At 35.5% G+C, this 21,758-nt stretch overlaps 2 protein-coding genes and 1 pseudogene across 2 annotated transcripts; all 3 read left to right on the top strand.

Moving 5' to 3' along the window:
- Positions 1–7,305: 7,305 nt before the first annotated feature.
- fas (Fas cell surface death receptor) lies at positions 7,306–12,452 on the top strand. Its single transcript, XM_059521164.1, has 8 exons — positions 7,306–7,341; positions 7,726–7,834; positions 8,440–8,568; positions 8,846–8,960; positions 11,043–11,140; positions 11,312–11,433; positions 11,559–11,577; positions 11,928–12,452. The coding sequence occupies exons 1-8, from the start codon at positions 7,306–7,308 to the stop codon at positions 12,218–12,220; spliced, it is 921 nt and encodes a 306-aa protein (XP_059377147.1). The 3' UTR covers positions 12,221–12,452.
- A 3,641-nt stretch (positions 12,453–16,093) lies between these two features.
- On the top strand, positions 16,094–19,120 carry LOC132113377 (uncharacterized; annotated as a pseudogene).
- Positions 19,121–19,666: 546 nt separating this feature from the next.
- On the top strand, positions 19,667–21,515 carry LOC132113221 (interferon-induced protein with tetratricopeptide repeats 1-like). The gene is made up of 2 exons (XM_059521036.1): positions 19,667–20,015; positions 20,176–21,515. Exons 1-2 carry the CDS (start codon positions 20,011–20,013, stop codon positions 21,461–21,463), a joined length of 1,293 nt encoding a protein of 430 aa, XP_059377019.1. The 5' UTR covers positions 19,667–20,010; the 3' UTR covers positions 21,464–21,515.
- The last annotated feature ends 243 nt before the right edge of the window (positions 21,516–21,758 follow it).

Below are 21,758 nucleotides of genomic sequence, written 5' to 3'. Positions count from 1 at the left end.
TATGTACTGTATCGCATGATCTGAATCACAGTTGACTGGATGGGATTGTGTGACTTTTAAGGACATTTCATCACTCATCTGTGTGAACTGATTAATATATGAGGTTAATGTATTTTTGATGGTAAATAATTATTTTCCTTGAATCTTATTTGTCTTGATGCTACTTTTATCATCTTTATATTCTATGCTTCAATAAAATGAAAATGGTGAATATTGTGTTCTGAAGATTCTTGGTAAATACATCATTTTACTAGGTAGGCTCATATGTGTTTATTTTAGACTTGGAAAAACTACATATTATTAATTATCGGGATTATTTTTTACTTAAGACATAAAAATATTTGATCAGATTAATGACATCTGGGACATCAATACACCAGAAAGTTATTATTATTTATATTTAGTAACAAATGCCAATTGTTTTGTGAAAGAAAGGGAGTTACGAGATTAATTATTTTGCATTACAAGATGTTGCCATGGGCTTTATTGTTACAAACACTTGAGGGATAACTGAGAATGTAGCAGGAATGATCAATGTTTATCTTGAACTGCATTAAAACCAAGAGCATGCACATTACTGATGTCCAGTACCTGAGGAGCAAGATAAGGGGGTGAGGAGGACATTTTTACACAGATTTTTTCTAATTAGTTTTTCCATGTTTCATCAGATGGCCTCACCATGTCCTGTCAAAAGCTTTACTAGCCATGATGTTAAGATTAGAAAAGTGTGGACTGTGAAAACTGTCAGATATAAATGTGACTCAGCTCAGTTTGTTGTCCATGATGAGGAGAATACATATATGTAGGATTTACTGCCCTTCTACCCCCAGGGGCCCAGTAGCACCCCCTGGAAGAGCCCAAAACTGTACATTTCAAATGGCTGTAAATCAGAGTCAAATTAACATATCAAAGAGAAAATCAGCAGGATTACTACTTATGCTATGCTGATAAAATAATTTTGGGCACAGTTTTCAGAAATAAATGGAAAGGTGGCATAAAGGCATTTTAAATATTGCTCACTCTAAAATACTAAATTTCATCATGCCTCTCAAATATATCATAGATGTTTACACAGTGAACATATTTATATGTCCAGTTTACCATTAAATATATTATTTATTTCATTTCGTTAATAAAACGTTTTAAACTACATTACCCATAAGCCTCCGTCGTTCTATCTATGGAAAGGCAAAACTAGGCGCTGTTTTTTGTAGTTCATTGAAGTTATTCTTAGGGATAGGGTTAGGATCTCACTAAAAAGGTGATTTTTCTCAACATAGAAACACTTCATTGTTGACTTAATATATTTACTAATGTGATAATAGCAGCAAAACATACTTTTGTAACATGATGCGCTGTTTAATATGGGTTAAAAGATAGTCCAACCACAGACAGTCCTGCGGTGACAAGGAACATTCACAGCCAATGGCATCAAAGCTGAGCAGCGTCATCACACTTCCTTAACCATTTATGGTCATTCATGAGCGCTGTCTTCCGTTTTTCGGCTAAAGGGATAGATTGGTTAACAATAAATTAAATTTGCCACCTATTAGATAGTGTTTTATTAACGTCTACACCTTCTTCCAACAATAATGCAAATACAGAAATTATTGTTATTCAGCTTGACAAAAATTAGGCAATATTGATGTGCACATGTGTATTTACAACTACACATGTGATGAGAACTGCACAGTCACAGTTGTATCTTATCTAACCAATAGATTCATTTCATTCAATTTAAAAGATACATTTTTTCCCTGACCAAAGACAAGTGCATTTACTAATAAAAAGTAAAGAGTGAAATTATTAAGTTATTAAATTATTCACATTTGTTTCTGTGATTTGCCTTGCTTTACCAATTGATCTCTAGGAATAAAAACTGAAATAAAGCATAATGAACATACATAATTTTGTAAGAATTTTCCAGTATTTATTACAGTATTATTATTATGTCAAACTCATTTAAAGACAAAGAGCGCATATTACTGCACTGTCACCAAGCTCGTTTTTGAAGAATAAAATTATGAAGAATAAAAAGGCAGTTATGTTGTAAACGTTAACAATTTTCAGTATGCAAATACTTTTATTAAAAAACAGTATAAATACGGTATATGTCTTTCAGAGAACACCGGAAAAAGATACATTCTCTTTAAAAATTCTATTGACCAAAAAGTGATACAACACAATGTAAATGTTTCAAACTCACAAAATAACATCATGAAGTCATGCATGTCAAGTGTGCAATATCATCTATAAAACTCTATCAGCACATCATCAAATAAACACTGATTGTCCGAACAATGGAAGAAAGATAAAGTGTTCAGGAAAACAAACACCTGCTACATAAAAATGCAGAAATATAACTTTAACAATAACATCATTCACTTCATGACTGGAACTAGGGGATGGCTGTGTATGAATATGTCCTTTACTAAAACTCCCGATGAGAACTGATGCTTTTTTTATGATAAAAGCACCAGAAGTAAAGTTTACTGTATGACGCTTGAAAAATAGAACACAATGCTTTATCAATATGATAAATACTATTTTTAACTATTGTTATCATCACTGGTTCTGTATACAGTACAGTATATGGGTTGCTGGAAGGTCACAATGTATTCATTATAAGCTTAATTAAAACAAAGTTACATCTTCTGCAAAAATCAAACCACTGCAAAGTCTTAAGTCACTGATCCAGGAACCATTTCTGTGTGTGGGGGGGGGGGATAAAGAGTTGAAGAGGTGAGTCCTTGTGCATGATGGAGAACTACAGTGTTATCTGCAAACAACCCTGGAAGACAGAAAGGAAGGAAATATTATTTCTTTACATGCAACATTACTGTGTTTTTTTTAGACCATGAAAGCATCCTCTGCAAAGATGCTGTATAATTAATTGTTAAATGCATCCATTTTATAAAAGCAAGTCATTAATAGCAATTTCTAATCATGGAGATCACGTATAGTGGGAACATGAACTGATGGGGCTTATTTGAAGTAATTTAATGAGAAGCCAATGAACAATATAAACTTTCTGACTGTGTGATTTTCCAATATTGTGACAGTGTCAGATGAGATTGTCCAGGGGCTTGTACAATATCATACAAGTGTTAAATTGAATTAGTGAATTATTAAGACTTTGATGTGCGACTGTATTTAGGGATCATTTTAAAGACTTTTCCCCTTTCCAAATACCCACACTTGAGGTCCCTTGAGAGTGTGTGTACGTGACAGTGCATGCACAATACTGTCCCCGGTCTTAATAATGCCAAAGCACAGCATCCTTAACACAAACTAAACCTCTCCAATACTGCACCGGAGCGCTTTACAACGCTTAGTGTATCCCATCATGCATCATGTTTTGGAATTAATCGTGAGACTTTTTGCAGAGATCTCACAGGAGGTCACGCAAACCTTTCCAATGTATGTGAAATATTAATAATAATAATTAGATATTGAGAATAATTTAGTAGTAAAACAAAGTGTTGCACGTTTTCTTGGTGCACAGAAAAGTATATTTATTTTGTACATCATTTGTAACTTCTTTTTATCACTTAATTAGAAGCACCACAAATTAAATTGTCATCTTTAATAGGGACTATTGAAAAAACATTTAGAAGTTTATTTTAAAATGCAAAGTTGAAACGAACTTTGTCATGTTAAGATCGACACACACTTGGGATCTTCATGCTCACTTGGGCCAAATAAAGGAAATGTGCAAAGATGGCAAGTGTGGGTATTTGGACCGTACAACAGTTTAAGAAACAACAAATGCTGTGCAAATGATAACAGCAGGAATGTTTGATAAAAGGAACAAACTATCACAGTCACAGACCAACCTGCCTCTGCAGCTTTCTGTCTTCTCCATTTCTGAAGGAATACCTCTCCACAAACACGACTGGGCTGACTGCTTCCTTTACGTCTTTTCAGCTAAAAAATAAATACAAGGGGAGAGAAAATAAAACAGAATTATATACAGAATGTTAATAGTGATCTGTGAGCAAAATATTTAAGATATAAACTAATATGAATGAACTGCAAGATGGGAAAAATGTGTTTTTTTTATTTACATTAGAAAGGTATTACAAGCATGGTACAGTAAATGTGATTACTGTGAAATTTCATATAAAAGCACATTTAAACACTATCATTACAGTGGTACAACTATAATTATTTTGGTGATTATTGTGCTATCACGAAACCATAGTAAAACTACAGTTACTGTGGTAAAAAACATGGTAAATGTCTTTTTTACTGGGTTTGACCTACTATTGTAGGTGTCATGGTTACCATGATTTTACTACAAATACAACTTCCATCTTTGAACCTGAAATGAATATAAAATGGATCCCAGGTCTAAGGCACGTCACGTGACAGATAGAGTTTAATCACCCCAGTTAGCAGCTGTGTTCATTTAGTTAAACACAATGAAACTCAAAGACAGCCTCGGATGACCGATATAATACAGAGAGTAAACATAAGGCGCTCATCTGATTAATAAAGAAGACAGAATACATTTTATAACAGGCATTAAAAGAGCATATTTACTACTACTCACCCCACCTGCGGCTCTTGTAAACTGATGGCAAGTATCGCGATGTGTGCTGAATGAGATTTCTTGAACGTGATTTCATAGCGATAAACATCTCATGTCAGTGACGCTAGAGGGGCTTGACCAGCCTTCAGTTTTTGATGCTTTGGGAGTGAATGGGTTGACGCAAAGCGCGTGATGCGCGTGGTGGGAGTGGCGGCGCTGTAGTATATTATTTATGTATTATTATTATTTAGGTCTCTTTCGGTTATTATTTCGAAGCTGTGTTGATTTGCTGTTTATTGATATTTTTAAAACTATAAGGCTACATCTATCAAATTTTTTTTTGATGTTATCATTGTATTCATTCATTTCTTTATTTTAATTATATTATTTCGGTCTTATTACCGGTGAAATATTACAGTAAGCCAGAACACGGGCCGAGCGGGGCTCATTCTAAGCCCATTAGCCACAATCCAACGCGGACATTCATATCGCAGAATCTGACAGCGATCAGCGGCTCATCAGCAACAGCATTTTTAAGCAGCCTTTACAATAACCTTAATAAAAACTTTAAACTTTAGAGTCTAAAGTAAAAAAAAAAAAAAAAAGATCTCTGCTAGTTTATTTATTTATTCTTTTTATTTAAACTATATTGTTTCTAAATGTGAAAATGTGTTACAGTTATGTGTCAAGGACTTGATATTGAATTCTGTAATTTAAAAAAAACCTAGGCCTATGAAAAAAATAAAAATCAATAAAAAAAAGTAAAAAAGAACCATTGCGCATTTTACAGCCAAAAAAGTTTTAATGTGTGTTTTTGTCACCAGCAATACAGTATGTTGCTCAGTTTTGTTACAGTAAGTTAAGCTCCGATTTAAAAAAAAAAAAGTTTCAGTGAGTTTCTTCTGTTGTCCTGTGGGGGGAAAAAATTAATTAATCAGAAAGTATCGTGCTGATGCACGAAAGATGCCTCCAATTGAAATGCATTAGTTTAAAAAAACGTGCTGCAATCACGAAAATAACGAAATAAACGTGTCCATGCCACGAATAAATAGATTAAATTACGTGCCCAAAACACGAACTGCCGTGAGACTGCATCCGTGTGTGGACCACGGAAGATGAGTGTCATTGACTTGCGTTAGAGTTATCCGTGATCTCAGCACAGACTCCGTGCTCGTATCACAGATTTTAGTTAGGCTAACAGAATCAAAGTGAATTTTTATGATGGCAGGACAATGCAATAACTACAATAACTGTCTGGTTAACGTCATTATGGCATTGGAAAAGAAACAAATACTTCAAATGTTGCGTTTCCAAATGAGAAAGCACGTCCGTTGAGCGAGTTCTGTACTCCGTCATTGAAACGGGTATCCGTGTGTGGACCACGGAAGGTCAGTGTCATTGACTTGCGTTGGAGATATATCCGTGGCCACGTCACGGAATTTGGGGCAATTCCGTGATGATTTCACGGATTTTGAGTTAAGGGCCCGTGGACATTTCACGGAATTCTGTGAGACCAGGTTGTTCTGCCCTAAATAAGGAGGTGGCGTAGTCAGTTTATAGCTTCTACACTACAAAATAGTCAACCGAAGCATGTCAATTACATGTAAGAAATTGTCAGGAACAGCCTAAACATACCTAAAAGCAGTAATAATGGTGAGAGACGGAGAGTTGTGCTGCTGGCAGCTGAGTTGCCGCCCGGTTTCAATGGTAACTTCCTCCACTCCAGTTTAAATGTGCCTCGAATGTTCAACGCACACGCCCATCAAACACGTCAAAGCGTTTACATAAATAGTACGTAAAATCTGAAGCTTGTTCCTAAACTTGATAATATTATTAAACTGAATAGTTGGCCTAAATTTAATGAGAATGCAAAACATTGTTTTAGGTCAGTAGCCTATATGTACAGTATAGTCAACATTAGAAGTGGATCAAAAAAATAATCAAAGTGGTCATAAGATGAGAATGGGTATTGTTTTGGTTTTAGGACAACTGATGAAAGGTTTTGAACCACTTCAAATGTTGACTATATATATACACATTGATTAAAAATACATATATCAAATAGGCCTATAGCATTTAAATGTGAAATGCTATTTTCAGCCTTTATTTCAATATATTTAACAGTGCTTCACATTTCTGTGAATAAATTAAATTTCCGTTGGAGCAGTTCTATTGCAATGGGTGGTACAAAGCCTCAGAAAGCTACATCTTAATTGTTTGATAAAATGGCAAGTTTCAAGTTAAGTATGTTAGATGCTAAAGCTTGAAAATAATGGATTTTAAAGATAATTTTAGTCTACAAATGTTTGCCGTGAGAATGATCTGAAATTTAAATACAGCCCAACTTTTCCTTTAAGGCAAAATTCCCTACAGAGGAAAGTCCGCAATTTTACCTCGAATCGGTTCTTTCGATCAGTTCGATTTAGTGAACCGGTTCGTTTGATTCATTTACACCATAACGTTTTTACGTGCTCTTGGGGGTCTATAAATTAACTGTTACTCACTAAAACCAACTACCATTTACTTCGTTCAATGAGTATGCGACTTCTTATTTTCTCGAGAACGGTTCGGACCATGATTGACCGGTTTTGGTAAAAACGGATTTATAGGATTCGGCTCAAAAGAACAATTAGCTCGCGCATAAGACACTTCCTCTAACGTCACATCCGTTACAAAACGTTGTTGATAATGTAACTTGGAGGTTTTGGAGAATTTATCACAAACGTTACTACTAGAAACGTTGTTTCTTTGTGCCGTTTACTCTTAAAGACATGTATTTCTCCAATCTCGTATTTCTGGTCTATGCGGTAAGTAAAACTTTAAACAATATTCAGTTTTATATGGTATATAATACTGTTCACTGTATATAATGTCAAAAAAGCGCCCTACATCGACAACCAAATCACTAGAGGAACACAGAAGTGTATGGAATTGGTTTGTACAATATTTGTTGATTGCTATTTTACAAATAATTGAATACACTTTAGTGTAAAATAGTGTAGTACAAACATACTAACGTTAAACATTTAATGTACTTTTAAGTTTAACTTTCGATTTCGTTTTGTCTTAGATGAGCGGTTACACCATCTTGTGTTTCTGAAAGTATGCTTGAAAAGAATTTCAACTAGAAAACGTTACTTTAATTTCGTATTTCATCAGTTAAGTGCCGTTTTTCTTCCCGTGTTTTTCAGGTGTTAACTGTGGGACTGACAGAAGGTAGTCCCCGGCGCACGAGACGCGGCGTCTGTGAGTACGGGACTTACCGGCATGAGGGAAACCCCTGCTGTCTTTGTCCTACAGGCAAGAACTAATGTTCACACATACACGATGTTTATTGTTAGCGAGGTGGACATCGTTTCTTATTTCCCATCAAACGTGTAGCGTTAGTGTTTAGATAGATTAACATTCAGCAGGTTTTTACTTTTCTGGTTGAAGATCCATCTTATTACGTGGCTACCTAACAAACATAAATAAATAAATATTCAGCTTAGTAATATAAAGTTCAGTAAAGATAATGTTCCATTCCATTAAACTATTTTTATAAATTTCCTACCGTAAATATATCAAAACTTAATTTTTAATTAGTAATATGCATTGCTAAGAATTCATTTGGACAACTTTAAAGGTTTTAAAGCTCTATTTTTATTCTTTTCTCTTTTTTCACCCTCAGATTCCAGATTTACAAATAGTTGTATCTCGGCCAAATATTGCCCCATCCTTACAATCCATACATCAATTGAAAGCTTATTTATTTAGCCTTCAGTCAGTTTCTAATGGTCAAATTGACCCTTATGGCTGGTTTCATGGTCCGTAAATATTTAAGACAGCTATGTAATTATCTTAATTTAGAAGAAACTAAAGTATGTTATGGAGTATATAAATGTGTGTATTTGTGTGTGTTACAGGTTATCAGGTCTTAAATCACTGCACAGAAGAATCTGAAACGTATTGTGAGATATGTAAGGATGACACCTATTTGGATCACCCGAACAGTGAACACCAATGCCAGCCTTGTAAAGTCTGTGATTCCAATGGTAGGTCTTAACACCTTATTAGTTTTGTCAGTTAAATTGTGATTTTCTGCAAATCAATGTTTTTTTGTTTTGTTTTTATACTATCTAATAAACATGAATTTTAACAAATGGGCAGAAAACAGTCAACTCTTATTTAGAAAATATTTGCTAAAATCTCACTAATGCCAGAGATGGGGCTGTTTTCAGATGGTAGTATTTTGCTTCTTGGAGCCCAAATGTAAGCATAGGCAAAACTAACTGTAAAAAGTATTATTTCTTCTTTCTCTTCTCCCAATAGCAAACATGGAAATGAAGGAGAGATGTTCACCATTTCACAACACTGTCTGCTGGTGCATGGAAAATTATTACTGTGACAAGCGTGACCTGTGCAAGATCTGCAATCCCTGTGACATGTATGTAGTCAGCCAAAGGCCCTTTTCGCTCTGAAATGAATAGGGCTGGGAACCGAAAACCGGTTCTTATTCAGAACCGGTTTTGTTCTTTGAAAAGAACCGGAACCGTGAGCAATTTCTAAGTTTCGGTTCCAAAAACGGTTCTGGTGCAACACGTGACCAAGCGCAGTGAGCAGCCTTGCGCCACACTGCTCTGCACATTTTGAACGTTTCTCTTAGCGCTTCAGACATTTGTTCTATTCGAACATAAGTGCCCTGCGAAGTGGACATCACAGGATATTCAGCCATGATTCCAGTTTGAAACAAACATAGCTATATGTTCCAATCAAAGTGCATTGAAGTGTGCAAGACGTGAATTTAAATTGTATTGATTTACAGAGGTAAATGATGTCACAGTTGTCCATGTTTAAAGACGCTGTACAGCACAAATCAGTGAATGAATGTTTCGATGTGAGGTAAACTTCAACAGATTTCCCCTGCTCAGGGAGAAGGGAGCAATGAACAATTGGAACAAAGTTCATGCCTGGGAGTTCATTTCTAACGAGCTGATTATCTGAATCAGGTGTGTTAACAAAGAGAAACGTGCAAAATATGCAGAGCAGTCAGGCGCGAGGACTGGAATTGAGAACCGCTGCCGTAAAGGATGTCACGAACCGAATAACAGACATGTCTCCCTGCCTCTTTAATTACTGAGCACATTGATTCCAATGACGCGCATCCACAAACTCGTTGCGCTGTTGCGTCTTTAATTGCCGAACACATTGTTTCCCACGACTGTATGTGCACTCGCGCCTTTGATAACTGCACATCGTTTTGTCTGACTGTACATCTAAAGGCAGCACGCTGCACCTTCCGCCACTAAATTACATTATATTTGTCCCATATTGTCATTAATATACATAACTGGCTTCAACTTGGACCACTAAATAAATAGACTGCTATTGTTATGCAAGTATGAGGGTTAGATTATTTAGTGTACAGGTCATTTCAAGAGTGATAAACAAAGTGATAGAAATTTTTGAATGTTTAAAAATGTGGAAACCACTCATTGCATCACACCATCTCCTGACTGCATTATTATTTGTAAAAATGGGACTTTATGGAGAGTGTGTATACATGTTTAAGTTTAACCGTTTATATTCCATTAAGTAAGGGAAATTAACAAGTTTCTCAGCCCTCAAGGGACTATTTGGCCAACAAGCTTATTCCTGCTTGAAAAGCAAAACGTTATTGATAGTGTAAAAAACATCAACTTTAAAACACATGCTGATTCATGGACTAGCATTACTCAGCATTACTTACTACCTTCCAGCAACGCTACATTCAGTGAAGGTAAAATAGTAAAAAAACAATAATAGTTCATTTAAATGAAACCAGAAATTTAAAAAAATACCCAACCCTACTTATGAAGATCTGTACACTGTAATATATGTTGCATTTTGACAGTGCCAACCTTTAAATTAAGTTGACAGTAAGTAATAAACAGTATTGAGCATTGAGTAGTTGAGTATTGTGCATTTTTCCTTACCACTATTTCTTAATAATTGTTTAATGATTTTATTGGAACCGGAATCAGAACCGGAACCGGAAAATTTCTAACGATTCCCAGCCCTAGAAATGAATTACATATGTCTGTGTGCATCAAAAGTTAGAATGGAATTTACTGTAAAAAGCTGTGTGCATGCACATGTTGCTCCCATTCAAAATAAATACAATCTGTGCTGAAGCAGACTCAGTTTGGGGAAAACACTGAAATGATACTGACATAAGTTTATCTTTTTTTTCCTTCTCTCAAAAAGATGAAATATAGAAAAGTAATAGCAATGCGTGTGCTTTAAGTTTACATAACAATACATAGCAATATTAAATAACTGTAATCCTGGTACAGCTGGTGTAAATGTTTGCAATGCTTTTTTTATTTTTTTATCCGTGTTTCTGCTTATTTGATTTAAAAAGAGGTTTGCTAACAGTTGCTTGAAGATTTGATATTTTAAGTATTATTATACTTTCTCAGTATATTGTATATTGGTTTTCAGTTTATGATTCTGTCTTCTCTCTGTTTGCCTATTGTTTACCCAACAGGTGTGAGGAACCTGGAGTGAAACAAGAATGCACAAAAAGCAACAACACTGTGTGCAATGAACCCAAAGAGCCCATACATCTACAATCCACAAGCACAGGCAAGCGCTGCTTTACCACTGATTTCAGTACATGTTAAAATGCCAGTGTTCCAAGAGCACTTCTGTGTACTCGCAGTATAAGCAATAACTAAAAAAAAGTCTTCTAAAGCCTATGCAGTATAAACGCTAAGTACATTACAGATAATTGACTAATATGATTGCATATTTCAGGCACCATTGTAGCTGTTGTGGTGTTGCTCATACTTTTGGCTGGTGTTGGGGTGGTGGTGTTCTGGAGAACATCCAAACTTTGTTTAAATGATGAAAAGATCCCATATTTAATTACTCGAAAGGTATTTTTTTCCTTATTCTAAGCTTTCGTATCATCTTGTGGTGTTATAGTGGAACTGCAAGTTAATTTTTTGTTTGCATTTTCAAAACTTTTGTGACTGATGAATATATTTGTTTCCCCATATAGGAAGACCCTCACCTGAAAGGTATGTTTGCTAGTGAGAATTATTTGATATGTTTGCATGTGTTTTTAAATACATCAAATATCAGTATCCTCCCTTGAAATGTTTTTTTTTTTTTTTCAACAAATCAAATTTGTTGAATTCATGTTCAGTTCATTCACTCATTTTGATTACCAATAAGTTATGTGATATTACAACCTCTTTACAGAGTTATTTGTTGGTAAAAAAAAAAAAAAAAAAACTTTAAAATAAATGCATTCCTTATTTTAACCCCTGTAAATATAACTTTTCTGGAGAAAATAAAGTCATTAGATCACAGTTCAAATAATAAAAGGATAATAAGCTTAAATCAGTGCTGTCTTCTTTTTCTGTAGATTTAGACCTGAACCCTCACCTATCAGAAATTGCTGATGTTCTGGGCTGGAAAACAATGAAACGTGTTGCCCAGCGGAGTGGCATGAGCAAAACTGATATTGAGGAACAAGAGCTTAATCACCGTAACGATGTGAAAGAACAGACCTTCGGACTTCTGCACGCTTGGTTCGAGAGACAAGGTTTACATGGAGCTTACCCAGCTCTCATCGAAACTCTTCATCACATGAACGAAAGAAGAACAGCAGATGAGATCCAGAAAATCATTGAGAAAGAAGCAATAGCTCAGCCATAAACTGAATGAGAGTTGGGAACTAAAAATGCACAACATTAAATTACAACTTTGTCTCGACATTAGATATTCATATTTCATATTGTGAAAACTGTTTGAAAATACCAGAAGCAGAATTTGAATTTCTTTTCTAGTTTAAATGATGTTGATCAGTCAAAACAGAAAATTCTAAAAATGAATTATTTGCTATAGATTTGGTCATTGACAGCTGGCAGCAGGCCCGGTTCTACGGCCAAACACCTGTGTGTTAAGGCTTGCAAAATTGCTAACCTGACGTCCCCCGGGCTATTGTTTTATCCAGTAGGACTTCCAAATTGTATTGCCCTGCCCGACAGGCTATCTTGAATAGTGATACAAATTTCCTAACTTGATTCGTGTTGTTCACTACCACAAGAGCGGCTGAAACAGTTCTACTCTGCCATCATTGAATCCGTCCTCCGCTCTTCAGTAACTGTCTGGTTCAGCTCAGCTTCTAAATCAGAGGGTAGTCTGCACTGCTGAGCAAATCATCGATACAACCCTCCCTTCTATTCAAGAACTGTACTTATCCAGAGTGATCAAAAAGGGCTGGCAAAATCACTCTGGACCCCTCAAATCCAGCACACTCCCTCTTTGAACTGTTGCCATCTGGTTGACGCTACAGAGAACTGAGCACCAGAATGACCAGACACCGGAACAATTTCTTTCCCCAGGCAATCCATCTAATGAACACTTGATAATAACTGTGGAACACACAACACTATTTATACGCACATACACACATACTAAGTTTATACTTCAAATTTGCACATACCTGTACATACAAAACTGCCTATTGTAATATAGCTGCTAGTGTCAATTTGTATATTGTTTTTCCTTACCTACTTATTTGTATTTTTTTTTTATTCTGTCGTTGTCATTCTGTTGCACTGCAGAAGCTTCAGTCACGAAAACAAATTCCAGGTATGTGTAAATAAATATGGCAATAAAGCTCATTCTGATTCTGATTCACTCGCTTGTAGGGTTGAAACGGATCATAGATGATCGTTTGCAATTGTTTCTAAGTCTTGCTTATTTATTTTAAACATTCAAGCATTTTAAAACATTTGTGCCCAGTTGGAGCTAGTGTGCTGGTTTCTGCGCACAATCATTTCAAAGCACGCATAGAGAGCCGGGTTTCAAGTGGCATCCTCCTGCTCTGTCTCCTGATGCTCATACGGAAGTGAGTTAAACTGCAATTCGTCAAGTGGCCACTAGAGGCTGGCTGCAAAAGGGAGTCAGTCCCGTAGACTCCCCATGTTAAAATGCCAATCTTTACAGCAGAAAAAAACAATAGTCAAACAAAAAGTCAAACAATTCAAGTAATTCACTTTTATTTTAGAGTCAATGTCTTTTTCTCTCAGTATACCTCCACCCTGAATTTTTGTCCACGGGTTCTTAAAAAGTATTAAAAGTTGATAAATCAATTTAGAGAAAATAAAGGTACTTAAAGTGTCTTAAATGTACTTTTCCAAGGTATTAAATTTTGTATCACCTTTTTATTGTGTATATTTGTCCGAACAGTGGGATTCTGTGTAGTTTATTTATAGAATCCCGCGAGATTTACGTCATCTGTTGCAAGGTCACTGACTGCACTGCTGCGTGATAACGTGGGGCTCGTTGATCCCGCTCTCGCTGAATTTCTGACCATTACCCTGTTTTTATACAGTCTATGCAATTACCGCATGCTTCCATCTGCTCTAGAGATTTTTGTATCCGCTCCTGCAATCATTCTAATATTGTGTATAATTTTCACGTATCTGGGCACCGCTATCAATAAGTGAGGTATTTAAATCCCTTTGAAGGCACTCTATAAGCGAACTCTATAAAGCGAGCAAGTCTTACAATAGAAGATATTTGTCAATGAGCTCGGGATCTGTTGAGGAGCAAATCCTCCAACATCTTGTCAGTTTTCTCTTCTTACTTTTGACCCGTGATCAGTCAAATCTGACTTCTGCAGCTCCTGTTGGATGCAGGGTTGTTGTTTATTTTCCCCACGAAATTGGGCTGCATGGGTTTATTTTCCCCAGTGGGTCAAAGGTTTGAAATATTGCATAAATTACATTTGGTTGAAATGCTTGCACTGAAACATTTTGCATTCTACTTGTAATAAAACTGTGGTCCATATTTTGGGCCAGAATAGTAGGAAGTATAAATGTGCATAACAGTGACTGTAAAATATGTCTTTTAGGGATGGAAATTACATTTTTATATTTGGGACATGGCAATTGATCTGCATTGGGCCGTTTTTTTATTTATTATTATTTTTTTATTTTTTTTTACTGGCATGGGCTTGGGAGACACATTAAAATGATGATATTTTACCTTCCGTGATCATTCAGACACCAGACGCAAGAAACAAGATTAAGACTTGGACATACTAGTTTGGAATCAACCTTGTTTTTAATAGGAAAATGCATATCAGATAATTGTGATGATTGTAATGTTACACAAAATGTGGAGCATGTCATTATGAGTTGTAAAAATATGGAAGAATGGAAGATCTTGCAAGATAATATATAGAAGTTGGAACAAGAATAGAGTTTGAATGGGGCTTTGGGGGCAGATGAGAAAATGTGGGAATAATGTGTGTGTAAAGCTCTCTTTAGTTGTTTTTTTTTTAATATACAGGATTAGAGCACAGTATATATATATATATATATATATATATATATATATATATATATATATATATATATATATAAAACCGCTAAGTACATGACGCTTTAAAGTTGCAAACCCCAGTACAGTAGGTGGCGGTATGCACCTGAACAAATGTATTATTATTTATATAATAATAAAAACACTGTAAACAGGCGTAATTATGTACTTGAGAGTAAGGGAGTCTTGGCATCTAATCAATATGGTTTTAGGAATGGACGATCAACATTAGATGCATTAGTAAAGCTGGAAACAGATGTAAAGAAAGCTATAGCAGTTAAATAGGGATTAGTGGCAGTTTACTTTTGATATGGAAAAAGCATATGATATGTTGTGGAAAGACAGATTACTTATTAAAATTAAGAATATTGGATTAGAAGGAAGAATGTATAATTGGGTTTTTAGTTTTTTTATTTGAAAACAATTCAAGTTAAAACGGGTGGTGAATTATCTCAAACTCTTAAGTGTGGAAAACGGAACGCCTCAGGGAAGTGTGATTAGTTCTATACTATTTAATATAATGATTAATTATATATTTGGAAAAGTTGCTCCGGGAATTAGCACTGGGTTATATGCTGTTAATGGTATAATGTGGAAAAGAGTAAGGAATATTTATTTTATGAATAAAATTCCAGAAGCTATAGAAGTAGTTGAAAAATGGTGGTTAAATGGGGATTTAAATTCTCAATATCTTAAACATGTTACCAGATATTTACAAGGAAGAAAATTAAAGAGAATAAACTACTTAAATTATATGGGTCTTCTTTAGAGAAAGTGTCAAAATTTAGTATCTAGGAGTATGGTTTGATGACAAATTATCATGGAAGGACCATGTAGATTTTATATTAAAGAAATGTGGAAAAATGTAAGATTTAATGAGAGCAGTAGCAGGACAAGATTGGGGTGCTGACAAACAGTCATTAAAGGGCATTTATGTTGGTCTTATGCGATCAACCCTAGATTATGGATGCATTGTTTATAAGTCAGCATCATCAATGTTGTTAAAGGAATGAGATGTCATGCAAACTAAGGTATTAAGACTCATTTTAGGAGTAGTTAAATCCACACCCATTGCAGCATTACGATTAGAAGAGTCAGAAATGCCATTAATTATAAGAAGACAGAAACTAGCAATTGCATACTGTGTACAGGGACAAAAAGATAATCATAAGGGAAGTTCTGAATGATTGCTGGGAAATGCAACAGGTAAAGGCTTTGCATGAAAAATATAGGAATGGGTTAATGAAGTTGGTCTAGAGTCAATATCATTTAGTTATCCTCAATTTCACCCTGGATAATAGATCAACCGGAAATAGACATAAAATTAAATAAGAACAGAAGGGAAATGAATTAATGATTAGTTTAATTACATATGTATTTGAGTATATAAAAAAATGAATACCACTCATTTCTTCAAATATATACAGACGGGCCAAAGAGTCCAGATACTGTAAGGACAGGGGCTGCATTCTATGTTCCAGAGTTTGAGGTGAGGAAGGCTGGAAGGATAACAGATGGTGCATCAGTATATACAACTGAGATGATAGCTATTTAATGCCACTAGAGTATGAAGCTGATAAAGTAATAATATGTTCTGATTCAATCGCAGTCCTTTTGAGTTTACAATCATTGGAAACAAATAGAACTGACATTTTAACTGAAATCATGATTAGGTTATACAGTTTACGACAGATACATAATAATTCAATTACGGGGGGAATTCAAGGTAATGAGGAAGCAGACAAAATCGCCAAAGAATCAATTAAAATGAAAGAACCAAATATAAACATTGCACCGAGTAGATCGGAAGGAAAACATTTTATTTCAGAAGCATGCAATAGGAAATGGCAGACAGTTCGGGACTCATGTCATACAGGCTGACACTATTACAAGGTAAAAAACAACAAAGAAAAGCTAAATAATTCACAACTTAAGTAAAGAACAAGTTATTTTCACACATTTACGAACAGGACATTCAAATCTAAATCGTACTTTAGACATTATAGGGAAACATAACATGGCTCTATGTGATGCCTGTTTAATAGAGGACACTGTAGAGCATGTTATGAAGATATGTAAGATATATGACATAGAAAGGAGGATCCTTAAGGAAGAATTACAAGCAGTAGGGTGCCAGGAATTTACTATAATCAGCTTATTAAATGACGGTCCAAATTCAGGAAAACAAATGCATGTATGAGATTTATTAGAAATAGTTGGTTATATAATAGGACATAGGAGGGGTTGACTATTATTTTCACACCGAATCACAGTAGATTGCAGTATGCACCTTTGAAGTTGGTTCGCAGCCCACCATTAAATCGAAGAGAAGAAGAGCTGAGCCATGCTGAGTTGTACCACACAGTGGAAAAGCACCATATGAGTTCGTATTTTCATGATCTAAATGAGAGTGTATTATATATATACATATGCAACACATTAGTATTATAAGAAACTATATATGGAAAACCATATATACATGCATATATGCATATATACATATGCAAAACACCATGCTAGAGAAAAAGAGTGGTAAAATTTCCCTCCAAAGGTACCATTCCTCATTGGCTCACTCGATAGAAGATAAAGGCCTCACATCAGTGACCCGCCTTCAGTCTCATGTTCTTTTAGTTTCTGAGATGTGGATGTGAGCAAGAACTCTTCTGCAACTCTTAAGTCTGCGTCTGGCTTCGGCCTTGTCTTTACATCCACCAGTGATCCTTGGGTCTCAGCTGATGTAGAGTTGACTGTTTTCATAACTTCATTCTCTGGTTTTCCTGATTTCCTGATTTTCTGTTGCCACGAAAATATCCTTTCCAAGAGTTGATATGAACTTGCACTGAATGTTCGCTGGAGGAACAGATTAGTTGATGGCAAATTAGTCTTGCTACTGTAACTACTGACATTACTACTATTAGTTCAGCATATACTGTAGAGCAAAACCATTTTACAATTTTACAACCATAGTGTTATTTCAGCTTTCTGTTAATATTGATGGTGTTTACACACATAGTAGATCGCATTAACCTTATAATCTAATACTTTAGACTTCCATGCACCTTGTTGATTGTGTGAAGCTGCACCAGAATAACTATACAACATAGCTATAATGATAACAATGCATGTCATAAATAGCTTCACCCTTAATCATATATATTGGATATAATTACGCTGATATGTTCTGTGGACATTGCACATGTTCATTTGCACGAAAACAAAACCTTGCAAAGAACAGAAACTTATACAAGAAGGATCCTGACCCCGTGTGTTAAAAGGCCTTGTTTTGGAGATGACATTTTCTATTATAAACACATAGGAGAGCTCATATAAAGTGCAGATCACTACTGCTGAAGAAACACATCTACCAAACCAGATCACTGCTGCCCATCATGAAAGGAAGGAATGGCACAAAGGTCTTGCCATAGCCATGAGCAAGACATATATAAAATCTGAATTGACTCCACAGCTGGAGGATGAAATACTACAGCAGGTGAAAACGGCAGCAGAGATGGACCCAAATGATTTGTTCCTTCAATCCTTTTACATACTAAAAAAGTTTGAGGTGCAGGCAGAAAAAATAATAAGGATGTACAAAGTTTACTAGAGAGATCCATTAATACTGGAAACTTGGAGGGTTTGGGTTATATCCTTATACATTTCAACTGAGAGCGATTCAAGAGTCTTAAGAAACCTGTCAAATTTATACAAAGGGAAAGTGTTCGCTATGAAGGAAAACAGCCAGGAAAGGAAGATCTTGACTCAGACATGCATGAAGCAGTTTGAGAATGTTGTCAAACATTATCCAGACTGTGTCAGAGGATGGTTAGCTCTTGCAACACTGCACCGTTACGAACACAACACTGAGAGAGCAGATGAGATTTACCAGCAGCTCCTGTCAGAGAAAGATGATCTCCCTCCTCATACACAACAGTTACTGTACTATAGTTATGCCTGCCATCTACATCAGAGAAGACAGTCCAGAGATAAATCAATCAACTTTCTCATGAAAGCAGCAGAAATCCAAAACACTTCAGAGGACAAACAGAAAAGCATAATGATTCTTAAACAAACTGTGAAGAATGACAGAAACCCTCGCTGTGAGGAGATTTCACAATTTCTCAAGAGAGTTCTTAATGATGAGTAAATAGTCTCTTTATTTCACTTATTCACACAAAGTGAATAAATAAGTGTGAAGGTGAGGTCATCTTTACCACTGTTTGGTGCATTTTCAAGTGTTTTACCAGGAAACCATGTGTTTTTTTTTAAGTAGGTTAAAGTTGGTCTGATAAGGAATTACTGCATTGATTTTAAAGTTAATTCTGTGTGAGTTGTGCATAGAGTATACATTTCGTGGCTTTACATTTCTCATAGCAATGGCATTGATAAATTATTAGACATTGTCCCATTTCACCTTTATCCTGTATTTAAGACATTTAACCGAACATCATATGAAGTATTTTTTTAATTAATAGATTTCCTGTATATCTAATTGCAAGATTTAAGATTATTAATTCCATCTAAACTTCAATATAAAAATTTCTTAATACATTATTAAAATAAAGTATTATTGCAGATATTTAATGGAATGGAGTTAACATAAACTAAAAATTGACAGCTGTATTTTTATTGTAAACTATCGTAACAAAGATTAATAAGTACTTTATCATATGTATTGCTTATTGTTACCAAAGTACCATTTTTTTATAAATATGAAAATCACTTCAACCTTTTAAACGGCAAGCCAGTTGGTCTTTTCCACATAATGTTATCAATATCTCTTTGGACCACAGAATACAAAGTACAGCTTGGACATGTTGTGATGTAAAACCTGCATCTTAGGAGTTCATGCTTGATGAAGGCAGGCTTTAAACTTTATCAATGTCATTAGTTAAACTGCACTTTATTAAATAAATGAAACCTACACCAGAATATAAATTTCCAAGAGAAGAATCCTGAGCTGACGTGTTCAATGACTTTGTTCAGGTAGATAAGCAGGTGCTTTTATGAGCTAGATCATTATAAATACAGCATGATCTCTCAGTGACTCACATAAAGAACAAATCAACACTGCCAGAAGAAACATCTCTCAAACCGGACAACCACTGATCATTAATATGGAGTAAGTTGTTTACCATTTAAATCCAAGATGCAAAAATGCATGACAGATTTTTAGACTGTATGCGGGAAAAATGTTGAAGTCTATTAAAAATGTTGATTATCTGTTCAATGGCTGCTAGATATTCAATATTTTTTTGTTCTAAATGATTCTGTAACTCCAGTCTGAAACAACGACTTCAGAAGCTGGAGTGCTACTTCACCTGGGATCTGGGAGACAGTAAAAATGAACTCAAGACTTTACTGAGTAACTTGAATGATGTGAACCTGGAAAGATGTATTTGGCTGCTTCACTATTACAACCTGCTGGGCTACATCCAACAGACTCTCGGCTTCAACACAGAGGCGCTGATGTACCTGCACAAAGCAGAAAGTGTGATGCAGGAGCAGGGAACAGAAGAAGCTGCAGTCCGGCTGCAGGTCAACAAAGCTAACCTGGCTTGGATCTACTTCCTCATGGGAGACATGGATAAGAGTAAAGCATACCTAGAAGAGGTGGAGAGGCTTCAGCGAATGCATCCTGCTCCACCTGGATGTGCTCTACATCCTGAAGTCAGTGGAGAAAAGGGCTGGACGCTGGTGAAGTTCAACAAGTCCAAGAAGCGTCAGGCGATTGATTATTTTAAGATTGCTTTGAAAGCAGAACCAGAAAGGAAGGAATGGCACAAAGGTCTTGCCATAGCCATGAACAAGACATATAAAATTCATAACTGCTCTCCAGAGCTTAACACAGAAGTTCTAAAACTGCTGAAAACTGCACATGAGAACGAACCAAACAATTTGCTCCTTCACGCTCTTTATTTAGAAAAACAGTACGAGGTGCAACGAGAAGACAATGAGAGACAGATGCAAAATTTACTAGAGAAAACTCTTGAAACTGGAGACCTGGAGTGTTTGGGTACTATTTTCAGGTATTTTGGAAAAATTTCTGTTGATAAAGGTATTGAAGCGGCAGAGAGAGCTCGAGAAAAGTTCCCCACCTCAAACAGAGTGTTGAAACATCTGGCAAATTGCTACAAATGGAAGGTTTTCAATATGAAAGAGGACAACATGGAAAGGAAGACACTGGCTATGAAATCCACTGAGCTGTTTGAGGAGGTTGTCAGACATCATCCTGACTCACTCAGAGAAACAGTAGGCCTTGCATCAATGCACAAGTACGCAGGCAACAGTAAGAGAGCAGATGAGATTTACCAGCAGCTCCTGTCAAATATAGATGATTTCCCTCCCCACAGCCAACAGTATATTTACTATAGTTATGCCTGCCATCTACACTACTGCAGACGGTCAGAAGATTCAATCATCTTCCACATGAAAGTGGCAGAAATCCGAGCTATTTCAGAGGACAAACAAAAGAGCATTAGGATTCTTAAAAATATTGCCATGAATCGCAAAAATCCTCGCTGTAAGAAAATTTTGAATTTTCTGGAAAGAATTTACATTGATGATTAAAATGTGCTTTAATGCAACAACCTTTAAAAATCATTATGAATGATGTTCTCTCTGTTTTCCATCCCATTAAAAAAATCACTTGTTAAATGGAACTTGTTAAGAAAAATGACACAATAAATCTTTGTTTATAATGTCTTCATCTCCTGTTTCTGAGTGGTGAATTGATTTCTGAAATTGCCAGATGAAAATATCTAACAGCAAAAAAAGGAGGAACCAACTAAATACTGTTTAAAGGCAGACTAACTTTGAATACACTGACACAAATGTTCATTATAATATGGTGAATATGTAAATC

The sequence above is a fragment of the Carassius carassius genome, chromosome 32 (genome assembly GCF_963082965.1).
Source record: "Carassius carassius chromosome 32, fCarCar2.1, whole genome shotgun sequence".
NCBI classification, from domain to species: Eukaryota; Metazoa; Chordata; class Actinopteri; order Cypriniformes; family Cyprinidae; genus Carassius; species Carassius carassius.
The sequence above is the reverse complement of the archived record's forward strand: the minus strand, read 5'-3'. Positions and strand labels throughout refer to the sequence as shown.

Coding starts and splice junctions, on each gene's coding strand:
- fas (XM_059521164.1), top strand. CDS start 7,306: ATGTATTTCTCCAATCTCGTATTTCTGGTCTATGCG. Junction 7,835..8,439: donor CTGCTGTCTTTGTCCTACAG/GCAAGAACTAAT, acceptor TGTGTGTTACAG/GTTATCAGGTCTTAAATCAC. Junction 11,141..11,311: donor TCTACAATCCACAAGCACAG/GCAAGCGCTGCT, acceptor TGCATATTTCAG/GCACCATTGTAGCTGTTGTG.